The 13,394-nt window shown below is 42.2% G+C and overlaps 1 protein-coding gene across 5 annotated transcripts in view; it reads right to left on the reverse strand.

Annotated features, from left to right (window-relative positions):
• Positions 1 to 13,394, reverse strand: part of UBE3C (ubiquitin protein ligase E3C) — a 119,151-nt gene that overhangs the window by 59,323 nt on the left and 46,434 nt on the right. For all 5 annotated transcript variants that reach the window (XM_067041742.1, XM_067041745.1, XM_059074679.2 and 2 more), the window contains 3 exons: positions 7,255 to 7,341; positions 2,318 to 2,475; positions 1,928 to 2,160 (listed from right to left, as the gene is read on the reverse strand). In XM_067041742.1, the coding sequence (XP_066897843.1) occupies positions 1,928 to 2,160; positions 2,318 to 2,475; positions 7,255 to 7,341 (478 nt within the window). The remainder of the gene's footprint in view (positions 1 to 1,927; positions 2,161 to 2,317; positions 2,476 to 7,254; positions 7,342 to 13,394) is intronic.

The following is a 13,394-nucleotide window of genomic DNA, read 5'->3' on the forward strand; positions in this document are numbered from 1 at the left end:
TAAAGCCCTTAGAATATTGTCTGAAACATAGAAACCACTGAGGGCTAAATTCTTATTATTTCATATTAAGGATAATTTTGTCTTAAAAGAAAAACTAATAGCAGCTGAATCCTTTCAAAGCCTTGCCTTGATTTTGTTTTGTTTTGTTTTCTGGGCTCAGCTCAATAGCGGGCAGTACAAAAAAAAAAAAAATCTTTTTCAAAGAACAGGAATCTCATTCAGAAACTTGTCTTCAAACAAGTCTGTTCTAAACTCAGAAGATCCTTATAACAACTCAATTTCAAACCTAAGACAATCCTGTTCCAAAAAAGGTGAACTTTTACCCTAATTCTTAAAAAAAAAAAATCCTCAATCCTTAATAAAGGAGTAATGAGTCATTTTGAGGCATAAGAAAAAATTCACTACAAAATTTTCATTTAATGGTTAACCAAAATAAAATAGGACCAGGGAAAAAACACCTTATACAGCTTTATTAAATTCAGATGTTTCTGGGTCCTAAAGATAAGCCTGTCATATGAAAATTATGAAATTCTGTATAGGTGCTATAAAATAATGAAATTATCTGATACTGTACACAAAACCTGATAACATACATAATGGAAAGTTTTACTAACAAAGATCCCAGAGTTTAATTAAATACTTAAAAGAAAAACATACATGCTACCATTAATACCCATATCCAGGAAAAGCTTACATAAGAATCACAAGTTTTAAATGGGCGATACAGCTTATTTTTAACTTAGAAAAGATGCAAGTGTCAGTCTTTAAGCAAGGATATATTACAGGGCTCAACAAGTGACCCTAAAAGTTTACTTAGAAATATAGAGATGGGTAATTAAAATAAATTGTGCAAACATACACCACATCACCGGGCAGAAATCACAGACTCAACGAGGCGAGAGCGCTGTGTTCAGCGCGGGCAAAACACTCTCAGTTACTCTCCCTGCTACCGGTGCTCCTAAGTGAGATGCGCTGTGAAATCGGGCAGGACAGCGGGCGGGCAGAGCCTATCGGGCGCTCGTAGCATGAATAAGCAGCCCTTAATTAGCCCATCAGGTTAAGTGCAAGCATTAATGGGCCTTTCCTAAAGTCTAGCTTGACATCTTTCTCCAAACATGGCCAAGAAGAAAGTTCCATTAGCAATATTAATACAAGCTTAGTTGATCATTTTCATTCAATTAACTTCTTTCAATTAAATAGATAGCTTGACAAAAGCAGTGATAAAAGACCTAAAGGGACGGCTGATGACTCGAACTGAACATTAGCGAGCGAGAGGTCGCCCGTATTAAACGGACTGTAAATCTAGCCTTCAATTTGGAAAATGCGTTTCTTCTGCTCTCACTCCTTTAATGAGCGATTTTAGCTGACTAGATGTGTTTGCTGCAGAAATTTCATGGGAAGTCAGGCACCCTTTTCCTTTTCTTTTTTTCTACCCCAGTAGTTCTGTTCTCAGTGGTGGTGGTTTCCTGACAACATTCCAGCCACGTAGGTAACTCGTAACTTCTCTCTCTGTGTGGTTAAAAGTGAAGATATTTTAAAATAATTTATACTCAACTTGCATTAAGTTAATGATCTTATTCTACCTTTGTTACTCAATTTCTTAAAAGGTTAAATACATAAAATCTGTACGAGATTTTTTAGTGAAAATAAAACCGAAAACAATAAAAAATTTTTAACTATACGTCGCCTTGTCATTGGAAGTACCTGGGTCAATTTGTAAAAGATACACACGTGACAATGTGAAAACAAGGCTTTAAAAGGAGGCAGATGTAAAACGAAAATGACTTTTCTTACAAGTTTTTCAAACTAACAATTGTGCCTGAAACCAACCTGGATTTCTATTCTTCTAAAATGAGTCAATTCAAAAAAAATCTGAGGTTAAACATGATTTAATCTCAGTAAACAAAAATACTCATATACTCATTACCTTAAATAACTGAATCCATCGTTTCTGTTCCATCTGTATACACTGCTGCATTTCAGAATTAGTAGTAACTCCAATGCTTCGAAATGCTATAATATATTCTTCTCGAACTTCTGGTTTTATTTCTGGATAAGCCAACTTGATGATCCCTAAGCACGCATCTCGAAGGCATCGAGACAGCGTTATCAGCTCTTCTAAAGTAAAAGGCATCATTGATGATTGTCTCTGACCTACAACTGAAAAACATAATCCAAGTTTCTATCATATTTGGGATTTTTTTTTTTCATTTCTTAACACACACTGAAAGACTTAAAAGGCTTAACACTTTTCTATCACCTATGAAAATGGACAGGCCATGAGGCCAGCAGCAAACCAATTCCTCAAAATTCTTACCTTCTATGGGGTCACCGAAGAACTCATTATCATGGATGGAAATCAGTGAATGACTGAACAGGGAGCTGAAAAGGTAGAAGAGCGGGATGATTCTACTCGAATCTTCAAAAGACATAGGGGAGCCCCTCGATATCACCTGAAGCAATGGTACCGTGGACCTAGAGTTGGGGAAAAAGGAGAAAAAAACCACAATGATTGAGTTTGGGAACAAATTCAGACATGACATCAGACAAATATAATCAGGGAAAATAACGTTTACATTAGCAATTAAACTACTTCCAGGGGAGGCAAAGTCATTCTAACAATACAGGTTAACAAATAACATGAATTAAAGAACAGGACACCAAGCCACCACTACTAATGCTCCTGCTACTATCTTCAGCTGGATAAACTTAGAAATTTGAGAGTGAATCAGTGGTCCCAAGGTTCACTGGAAGAACAGAGAGTAAGTAACACCACTCTTAAAGACACACACTTTCCTTTTATGTTGAAAACCACCCCCTTTCCCCTCTACAAAGGCAGATGGGTCTGGTCTCATGAAAAATTTATCCAGCCACTTACATTTAGGAACATCCAAAACAGTTAAATGTTGAGCCCAAATTAGAACCTTCAGGCTGCCTCCCCTTGTTCCCACCTACCAGCCCCGTTACTGTCACTGGAGACTGCTCCCACTTTTACGAGGAGTCTGAGACCACCTGGGGCAGCTCTAAAGTGAGCTGGTCTCTTTCCCTCCCAAGAGCTGCCAGCTGTCACGTTTACTTCTCCCTCCTGGTTAAATGCGGTTCCTTCTCTCGCTGAACACTCAGCTCCCAGAGGCTCCCCGTGAGCTCCTCCCCACGATAAAGCCCCGTGGCCTCTCCAGTATGTCCGGGTGGTCCTGGGTTCGCAGACCTTGTGGGCAAGATCGATCTCTCACCTTCCTCCATCCGCACCTGCACCTCGAACATCAATTTCCCCCCAAACCACAGTTATCCAGGAGGCGACGTGACGAGGAGTCAGGACTGCAAATTCCCCAGGGGCCGGCCCACCGCTGCCCCAAGTCACATGGGCGAGCAGAGCAGGAGGTGAAGCCTGGCTGAGGCGCTGTCCTTGCTGGGGGCTTTGGTCAGCTCACATGAGCCACCCGGAGCTCTAGGGTGTCCACAGGGCCCAGTTCAGGGGACAGCGTGCCACTACCGGGGCTGGAGCGCAGGGCCCGCTGTGCAGCCGGGGCTCGGCTCCTGCCTAGGAGCACACACTCGGGCCAGCGCTCAGCGCCGCGCTGAGTGAAGGCCATCCACGCCGAGTAACAGTGCAGTGAGGGCGGACACAAAGGGACAAGCACGCTGTCCTCCCTCCTTGCCAACTTGGGGACGACAGAAAAAGGCTGTGTGCCCGGGTCACCGCACGGCAGTGGCCAAGTCCCAAGAGGACGGGAGCCCCCATCTCCCCCAGGTCACCCCCACCAAGCCCAGCCCTGTGCCATCCACACAGGAGAACAAAAGGGTAAGGTCATTTGTTTGGCTGATATTGGTCAAACTAATAGTCTGTATCTTTTAGTTCCCTTGTCACTAACTGCAGAAGTACAAAAGAATGGTTAATATTGACAAACACACACTATTTAGGGGGACATGGCACAGGTCGAGTTAAGCAGCTGCAATGTGGAGAAGGTATGTCCTGGATCTAAGAGGGCGATAGAGCCGCTTTCAGCTGCGACCCGTCAATAATCCTTAGGTCTCAATTCAGCACCGGCGTCAGTTATGCACATATATGTGAGGACGCATAAAACTCTTACACTGCTTCCCTAAAAAAAGATGAGGGCAATTATTCAACGTTAGTTTACGTGTTCTCTTTAGCCCCCTGTGAGGTAAGCAGAGGGAATTCACCACGGCCCCGTGCATGACAGGAAGCGGGACCCGGCAAGCGGGCCAGCGTGCGCCTGGGGTCCCGTCCGGCTGGGACGGAAGGAGACGCGTCTCCCGATTCTCTGCGGACCGCTCTTTCTGCCGTCACACTGACTCAGATACTCCTCTCAAAACAGGTCAAAGACTTACGTGCAAACAAGAAGTCCGTAATTTACCGTAATGAAAGGAAAGACACTGATTCGTGACTCGGAGAGTTGGCTGGATTAGGGGCACAGACAAGACCTCAGACAAACCCTCACCTCTGTACACACGCTCAGAACAGGGGTCTCCACAGGGGGCCGGGCAACTGCCCCCCTCCCCATTAAGTGAAAGAGCTCTCGTCGTGTCTAGAAGCTTCTAGTGAAGGCATTCTTGCCTTGAAAAGTGTTAAGAGGGCTACTGTAAGCACTACTAAGCACTGGAGTCAAGGTGAAGAGGAATGGGCAGGATACACTCCAAACAGGCCCTAGTGAGTTGAAGACAATAAACGCCGAACCACACCAGCCTCACCACACAGGCCTGTGAGAGGGCGAAACGCCCTCAGGTTAGGCTTTGGGAAAGAGAGGCCTGTCAGAGAGCAGAACCAGCTGCCCGTCAGCTCCTTCGGCTTCACCTGCATCCCAGCCACCGAGGAGCCCGTGAGGCCACAGATCCCGGCTTCCAACCCAGGCCCCGAGCCCAAGCCTCCGGGCTGGGACAGAGACGTCTACACTTTGACACACTCCTCCAAGGAGCCGTACGCTCACTGAAGCTCAGGAGTCCCAGCTACGTGTAAGTCCCGCTATGAAACCACTGATATTTCCAAGTTACACTTAATGCCATTTTCAGGAAAATCAGGCATTTCATCTTAATTTTATTCCAATAGTAAATATGATGAGATACACATTAGGAATGTGTTAATACACTAAGTCTCTTGAGGGACTTTATTTTAATAAATTAAATTACAAAGAAATTCCTTCTCAAATGAGCTTTTCAGAAATAATGAGTTTTTAAAAATTTGTATAATTCTGCTAACTTATAATACTAATAATTTCATAGAATCAATACTGTCTCATTTTTCTTTCACACAGCATGCCTCCATCTCCTCACCAGGAGACAAACGCCATAAACAAACAGGCAGGGCCAGGACGGGACCTGTGTTGCTAAGATGCGGCACTGGGAGATCAACGATAACTTCCGGTTCCAATGGTCCCCAATCTTCTTCTGCCCTAAACAAACCTGTCACTCATGAGCGCCAAGGCGGGCTTAATCCTAAGTGTTTGAAACACACACACACACACACACACACACACACACACACACACACACTAGAAACCTTACGTCTTAATTTGAAAAGCACAGGATATAGAAGACATTTTCTAGACCTTTGGTCATCTCCCTCACATCTCTACTGCTGCTCTCTGCTGATACGGGGTACACGGCTCCACCCTTCTGAGTTTCATCAGCTCCACTGCTGTCATTCGAAACTCCCTTCAGTCATGTAAGATACATTAAAATTACATGAAAAAATCATGAAAGTATCTCAAAGTTACGCTACGAGTACCCTGCCTCTCCTCTAGCAATGGGAAGAGGACTGGACCTGGGTTCCTTTGGCACAGGGCTGGCTGGGGACTCACCCGAAGGCGCGGAAATGGGACCATCTCGTCCTCCACACACCACAGTGACAAGCTAGAGACCCAAAGAGCGCCACACGTGTACCGTGTCACAGACCAAGGAAGACTGCAGCTGGATGCACAGTGAAATGCTGGACACCCCAAACTCACCCAACAGTGAGGCTTTCTATTTCTCGTCTCAAAAGAATACAAAACTTGTTTGAAAAAGGAAAGGAGGACTTCCCTGCTGGCGCAGTGCTTAAGAACCCGCCTGCCGATGCAGGGGACACGGGTTCGAGCCCTGGTCCGGGAAGATCCCACATGCCGCGGAGCAACTAAGCCCGTACGCCACAACTACAGAGCCTGCGCTCTAGAGCCCACGAGCCACAACTACTGAAGCCCTGCACACCTAGAGCCCGTGCTCCGCAACAAGAGAAGCCACCGCAATGAGAAACCCGCGCACCACAATGAACAGTAGGTCCCGCTCGCCACAACTAGAGAAAGCCCGCGCGCACAGCAACAAAGACCCAACGCAGCCAAAAATAAATAAGTCAATTTTATATATATATATATATATATATATAAAAAACGGAAACCCTCTTCTTTCCAAAGGCTTGCCCTAAAACGAGGAAGTGCTTTCCTTCCCAGGACAGGCTGGCTCGCGGCTGCAGGCAATACAGTGCTGGCCGTGATCTCCACCGCATGCAAGTGCACTTTAGAAGCTGAGTCTCCAGTGAACTGAGTTACACACTTCTTCTCACACTACAGTACAGAAGGATTGGCTCAGACCCCAGACAGAGGAGAAATTCATCATGGTAATGGCCTCCGTCCATTTACCGTGAAGGATTTTTGAATATTACATTCTCTACATATTATGCATTCAATAAATATGTATATTAAAGATTCTAGCCACGATTCACATAAAAAATCAAATTATTTCAACAAAACAGTTTAGAAGCCAATTTCTACAATACTTTATATGTTTTAATGTTTGTAATGGTGGTAAATTTGCTTCAAATCTATATTTTCACTATCAAAAGCAGAGAAAAGACATACGAAGCAAAGAAATTTCAAGTTTCTGATTTTCAAAACATGACTAGTTTTGTTTTTTTTGGCTGTGCCACACCGCACGCGGGATCTTAGTCCCCAGCTAGGGATTGAACCCATACCACCTGCAGAGGAGTCTTAGCCGCTGGGCCATCAGTGAAGTCCTGACTAGGATTTTTAAAACAAATTTACCCTCAGATAAAGCAATACTCTTAATAATATACACAGGTAAACAACTGTAAAGTTAGGCATTAATTTTTTCACTTTGTAAAATTGAGACCATCTAGAATTTTTCTTCTAATATGAAATAAGCTAAGTGTAAGTAGTGCTTAAAAATACCTTCTTACAGTGCTTTTTATTAGCTCTCCACTTTCCATGTCCTTAAGCTCAATTTCTAAGCCTGTGTAACACATACCCTGTGATCATCCGTGTCGTCATAGAAGATATGAGAAACCAAAGGTGCCTCAGAAACCTGGCATTGAAGGCTAAACTGTAGAGAAGCCTAAAAAGGAACAGGGGAAATAAGAAAGAGTTAGCAAATATTCATTCCATATACTTCTTCAAAAAGAAGAAAGCTATAAACTGAAGATAACGTACAATTTAGAAAATATCTGTATTAACACCACAAATCAATTCCTTCCTACAGCAGGCTGCTTAAGGAGTACAAAGGAGAGCTAGTCCGTGCACCCCAACTGTGAGAGCCACTGTCTACTGTTACGGAGCTAAGCTGGCCCTGAGCTGTGCCTACGAGACCAACCCCAAAGAGAACCGGACAGGTCATTTTAAAGCACAAGTTGAGTTTGCTGCCCCTCTGAGTACGTATCATAACATATTACTATATCACAATATGATGTATTATTAATATTATTACTACCAATACACATTAAAATTTAAAAAATATTTTAATAATCTTTATATTTAATAATTTAAAAAATATTTTAATATTTAACTGATTTTAACATCCCCCCTTTAAAACAAACACATAAAAATGTGTTTTTTAATGTTAACTAACATCTCAAAACTAACTTAAATCTAAAAATATATTTTAAAGGCTCTAAAAACCCCTCCTGTATAATATCAATTTGATTAAAAAGGCTAAGGAACTTTGTGGGTAACCACAAAGTTTAACTTTAAATTAGCTTTACTTAGTATACTGCATTTTTGTAATAGGATATAATTTTTAGTCACAAGCTTATAATCAGGAGAAAAAACCTGCATAAAACATTTTTACACTCTTTTTAAAAGAGGGTACTATCCAGTATAATTTTAGAAGGGCAGGAGTCAAAAATCAAATTTCAAAATGATGAGACCAAATCACAGTAAAAAAGGTTTAGGATGGTAGGAAAATACTGTTTTAAGAAAGAGATGCGATCTTACTTTAGAACCATCTCAGAAGAACAAGAAGGCAGAAGAGCAGAGACAAAGCTGGTTACAAAAAAGACAAAGCAGAACTAAAGAGCACAAACGCTTTCACTGTGGTCTTAGAGAACGCACAAGGAAATGATCCTGGAGTGAAAACTTGAAGATGAAAGTATTCTGAGGACAGAATTCTGTATTTTTAATACACATATATCATCTAGTCCTATCTACTTTTTTTTTTTTTTTTTGCGGTACGCGGGCCTCTCACTGTCGTGGTCTCTCCCGTTGCGGAGCACAGGCTCCGGACGCGCAGGCTCAGCGGCCATGGCTCACGGGCCCAGCCGCTCTGCGGCACATGGGATCTTCCCGGACCGGGGCACAAACCTGTGTCCCCTGCATCGGCAGGCGGACTCTCAACCACTGCGCCACCAGGGAAGCCCCTATCTACTTTTTATGGGATGCTGAAATTAACACTGAATCACTGGATTTTCAGGGGAAAGACCTTTGAGACGGTGTCTGACCCCCAAAGTTGTCAAGTCAGCTTATGACAGAGCAAGTAGCAGCCCACAGGCTCCTGAGGAACTAGAACAGAGCTCCCCTATCTCCTCAACAGTGCGACCACCAGCCCAGGGTCTCCTGAGACCACCCCCAGGTCCTTTCCTGAGAAATGGCCATTAACAGTAACTGGATGATCTGACTAAATAAAAGCACTATGCAGTGTATAATGTATTGGGGGAGTGTATCTATAATTCTCTATGGAGTTAATTACCACAGTTGCTGTAAACTGAGTATAATACAAAATACTGAGTATAATGCAAAATAGTTTAATAGACTAAATTTTGCAAACAGTGTATTAACTTAAATGCCCATAGTGGAAGAGAAAGGAATAAGGGTTTAGATAAATAAGTCATTCTTCAATATAAACGTCTCAAATTTAATTGCTTATTTTCCTGCAATTCCATCAAAAACACCAGATACATTCTTCAGCATTAGCACTTTCTGAGTCTACCACAGGGGTTACGGAGCACTGGTTTTTAAAAATCCAATCCAATTTTAGTGTGGTGCATTTTGAGATGTTCAAATGGCATTAAAAGCATAATCATTTAAAAAACAGTGGAAGCATAAAAGAGTATGTGAAATTTACCTAGAATCATGAATCTTAGGCTAGAAAGAATCTATTAGATCATTTAGCCCAACCACTCTTCAAGTGTCATGTAGACCAAAGGCAACCTGTTTTTATCAAAAAACGAGGGGACTGTGCTACATCAATTCTAAGGTCTTTTCCAGCTTAAAAATATGATGATTCTACAAAAGTGAGTTATGTTTGTCACAAGTACATACTCAATAAATGGTAACAATACTATACTAATTCATTAGATTGGGAAATTAAAACAAAAATTATTGGAATAACAAAAAAATGGTAAGAACACAATAAATCATAGGAGATCAATTAAATAAACCATGAAAAATAGAATTTAAAAAACGCTATAAAAAACATGAACTTTCACCATGAAGGAATTCTAGAAGGTAATATCTGCTTGCCTTCTTTCTCTTTAATCGAGAAATTAAGGTCTTTTAAAAGAGTGTACTATCCAGTATAATTTTACTGACACAATTTCTTAAATTCATGTTAAATATAAATACTAACACTTGGCACCTCAAAGGTCTGAGGAACAACGTACTGTAAGCAGGTGTTTCCTGTGCTCCTTTTCCTTAACAACAACAAAAGGGAAAAGATCTTTAGCAACATTTCATCCCATCTTCCCCAACATAATCAGTTAATACCTTGGAATAAATCATCCAGACACGGTGGACAGACGTAAACAAAAATGGGTTCTCCCAATACATTCTCTTACAACACAGATTTTCACCTACAATTGTAACTAACATCTTTCCACATGAATACATATACATACTTCTGAAACATCATTTTAATGGCTACACATTTCAAAAGTTGTATTTCAAGTTAATTTTTTTCAAGTTAATTTTCAAACAACTACAGTTCCTAAATTAATCACTCAATAGGCAATAATAAAACGAATTATTAAACCTTTTTTATAAATTAATAAAGGTTATTTGGGACTTTACTGCTAAAAGGTAAGGAAGTGAAGTATTCTTTACATATACTGGGCTATATTAAAAATCACCCAGGAAGCTTTATTTAGCTGAGACAACCCTATGAGTTAATCAGTAAAGGACTATATTCAAGTTACTAAAGAGAACACCACGGGAGACTCCCGCTCACACATAGCCAGTAAAGGGCACGACAGCAGGCATTCTCAGAGACTCCTCTGTCTGTAGAGGTGTCACAGGTAAGAGAAATAGGACAAGGCACCCACCCAAAGACCATTCGGCTCTTGCCGCACGCAAGTGCAAACGTTGATACTTTGTGTTTTCCTGCTCAAAGTATCACTTTTTTGGCAAAAGCAATATTAAAATACACATATAAATTTCACCTGTGAATAATGCAAGACTAAAAATAAGCTCCAAATTGCCTTCCTGATAATAAAAATTTTAAGACATATTTCAGCTTGAAGCAACCTAAAACATATTTTCTTCACAAAGTAGGAACTAAGAGTGGAAGATAAGCTTCAGACATACAGCTGTGTTAAACTACCGACCCAGTGCTGAAACCACGTCCAGGGTAAACAGTTCCCTTTCCCCTGATAATTAATTGTCTTTAATTTTAAGACGAACCGATTCAAAAACTGTACCTTCCCTCATATTAGTTTAAATTAAAATGGGAGAAAGCAGCATTCATTACCTTAGATGCCTTCCTTGATATTCCCTTCCCTTTTCTTTCTTTCAAGAAAACTTTAAAAACTTTTAAGTAGCCTTTGCGTGTGCTTTTTCCAAGTTCACTCATATTTCCTGTGAACTGTCATCCTCAAATGTTCAGAAAACTCTTAGAAGTTGCAAAACTCACTACAAATTATATTCCCAAATTTGACTAAATCAGGCCTACTTTATTAATTTGATGCCTCTAACAATAACGATTGCCAATTCATTTATAATCTATATATGATTTCAAGATAGGTAATAATAAAATCATTGTGTTGAAATGTCAAAAAGCTCACAAATTTTATCTGACCTTCGTAAGAATGCAAATTATAACAATAATCAATAGCTGCTTAAATCTATTGTTTATACCAAAAATATCATTGATAATAAAAGCAAGCATGAAATCATAGGCAAAAATAATAATAATAATAATTGTTTCTCTCTGTAGGTACATTCTCAGTATTTTTTCTAAAATACTATAAAATTTTGTTTACAAAAACATGAACAGTATATAGTACTCCTGGAATACCCATGTAACACAAATTTGCATTTTTCTCTGCTGAAGTCATTTGCACAATCATTCTATCTCAAATTATTAGAGATATGAACTTACAAATCAAGAGGTAAGGGGGTACCCATTATCACATTTACTTAATAGTGCTTAGAAAACAGATGAGGAAACGGCTCTACGCTCCCAGGGCACACAACTGTCCAAATCACAATGATTAATAACACAAGACACAATTAAGCTGGCTCATTCTAGTAATTTCTGGTAGAAAAATCAAGCACCTGATACAATAAACCTGATTCTGATGGCTTACAGCAAGAGGTATGAGCAAGAGAACTAGAGGAAGACTGTAACACCAACCTTCCTGATCCTTAAAACACTACCTTTAAAATTCCATTTCGAAGTCTCTAGATGTTAATGAGACAAAAGAGCCAAAAGCCCCAAAGAATACGCTCCTCCACCCACCTTAAGTACAAACCCAAACTCCTTAAAAGCAACTTTCAAGGGAGTACCTACCATAAAATGAAAATTTCACTAGAAGCTGCAATTACAGGCGAAGCTCAGCATATAAACTCAGGAGGGTTTTTTCTGAAAGATGATGACCTTTGCATGACTCTAAGAGACAATTCAGCCAAGACAAGACAAGGAGGAGGGCAGATGCATTTTGGACAGACACTGGCACAGGCAAAATCAGAGAGGCATGAAATACCTTGGAGGCATAAAAAATAGCAAGAAAACGAAAGTAATGAAGCGTGGCTGGGGCAAAAAGCCCTAATTTTATGGCTGGAACCGGAGTTAGAGGGGTAGCCAAACAATGGATTAGGAGAGGGCACTGCACAGCACTACGCAAAGAGATGCGAGTGTTGTCCCGAGCCAAAGGGATTCACTGCTAGACGTTCAAGCAGGAGAATGAAATAACGTGGGTCGTATTTCTGACAACACGACACAAAGCACGCAGCACTCACATACCATGGTGACAGTGCCTCCAGGGAACTACCGAGAGAGCCTGAACTCTCAGGCGATGCTGTCCACCAGAACTTCCCGTGACGGTGGAACTGGGCCACACCGTGCCATCCGCTGTGGCAGCCACCGGCCACCCATGACTACTGAGCACTTGAAACGTGGCTGGTGTTGACTGAGGAGCTGGGTTTGTACTTTTACGTAATTTTAATTAACTTAAAGTGAAGCGGCCACATTTCACCAGCGGCGGCCCCACAGGCCACTGCAGCCCCAGCGTGACCCCCAGGTTTAGGGGAAAGATGCTGAATTCAATCGCAGGCAGCAGGAAAGGAGCGTGAGGACGGCCGCTGCTAATAAGTGGCTGAATGGGAGTCCGGAGCTCCAGAAAGCAGGTGAGCCGCCTGTGTGGACGAGATCACCCAGAGAACCCACTGAGCAGAGAGGGACTGAGGGACTCAACAGGAAGAGACGCCTAAGGGTCAGGAAACACTGTGACAGAGACAAAGAACCCACAGAAAGCACTGAGAAGGAGAAGCCCGAGACAAAAGGGAAACTCATGGGAATCCGTGGCTTGAGCAAACCGGCCTCAAGAAGAGGGACAAGGAGGAGGAGGGGGGGGGGGGCAGACTGGGCTCAGGGTCACTGGCGAGCGGCAGGGGGCCCCCGGGGAGACTGCGCGGCAGCGAGCGGCCAGCGAGGCCCGAGGCCCGCGTCCCGCGTGGACAACACTTCCCAGCAGTACGGATCCGCCCGACACACCACCAGACCCCTGCCCGCCAGGCCCGATTCCGAGTCAGCCGGGGGGGGGGGGAAAGCTGAGCGCCTGCCTCCAGGCTGTCCTCAAGCGTCTACTTAAGCATCCCACTTTCTAGGCTTAGTTCTCTAGATACTGGGGTAGTGCCTGCCTTTCTCTCCCCTCCCACAATACAACCACTCAATATTTATTC

Source organism: Kogia breviceps, chromosome 9 (assembly GCF_026419965.1).
Source record: "Kogia breviceps isolate mKogBre1 chromosome 9, mKogBre1 haplotype 1, whole genome shotgun sequence".
Classification (NCBI taxonomy): domain Eukaryota; kingdom Metazoa; phylum Chordata; class Mammalia; order Artiodactyla; family Physeteridae; genus Kogia; species Kogia breviceps.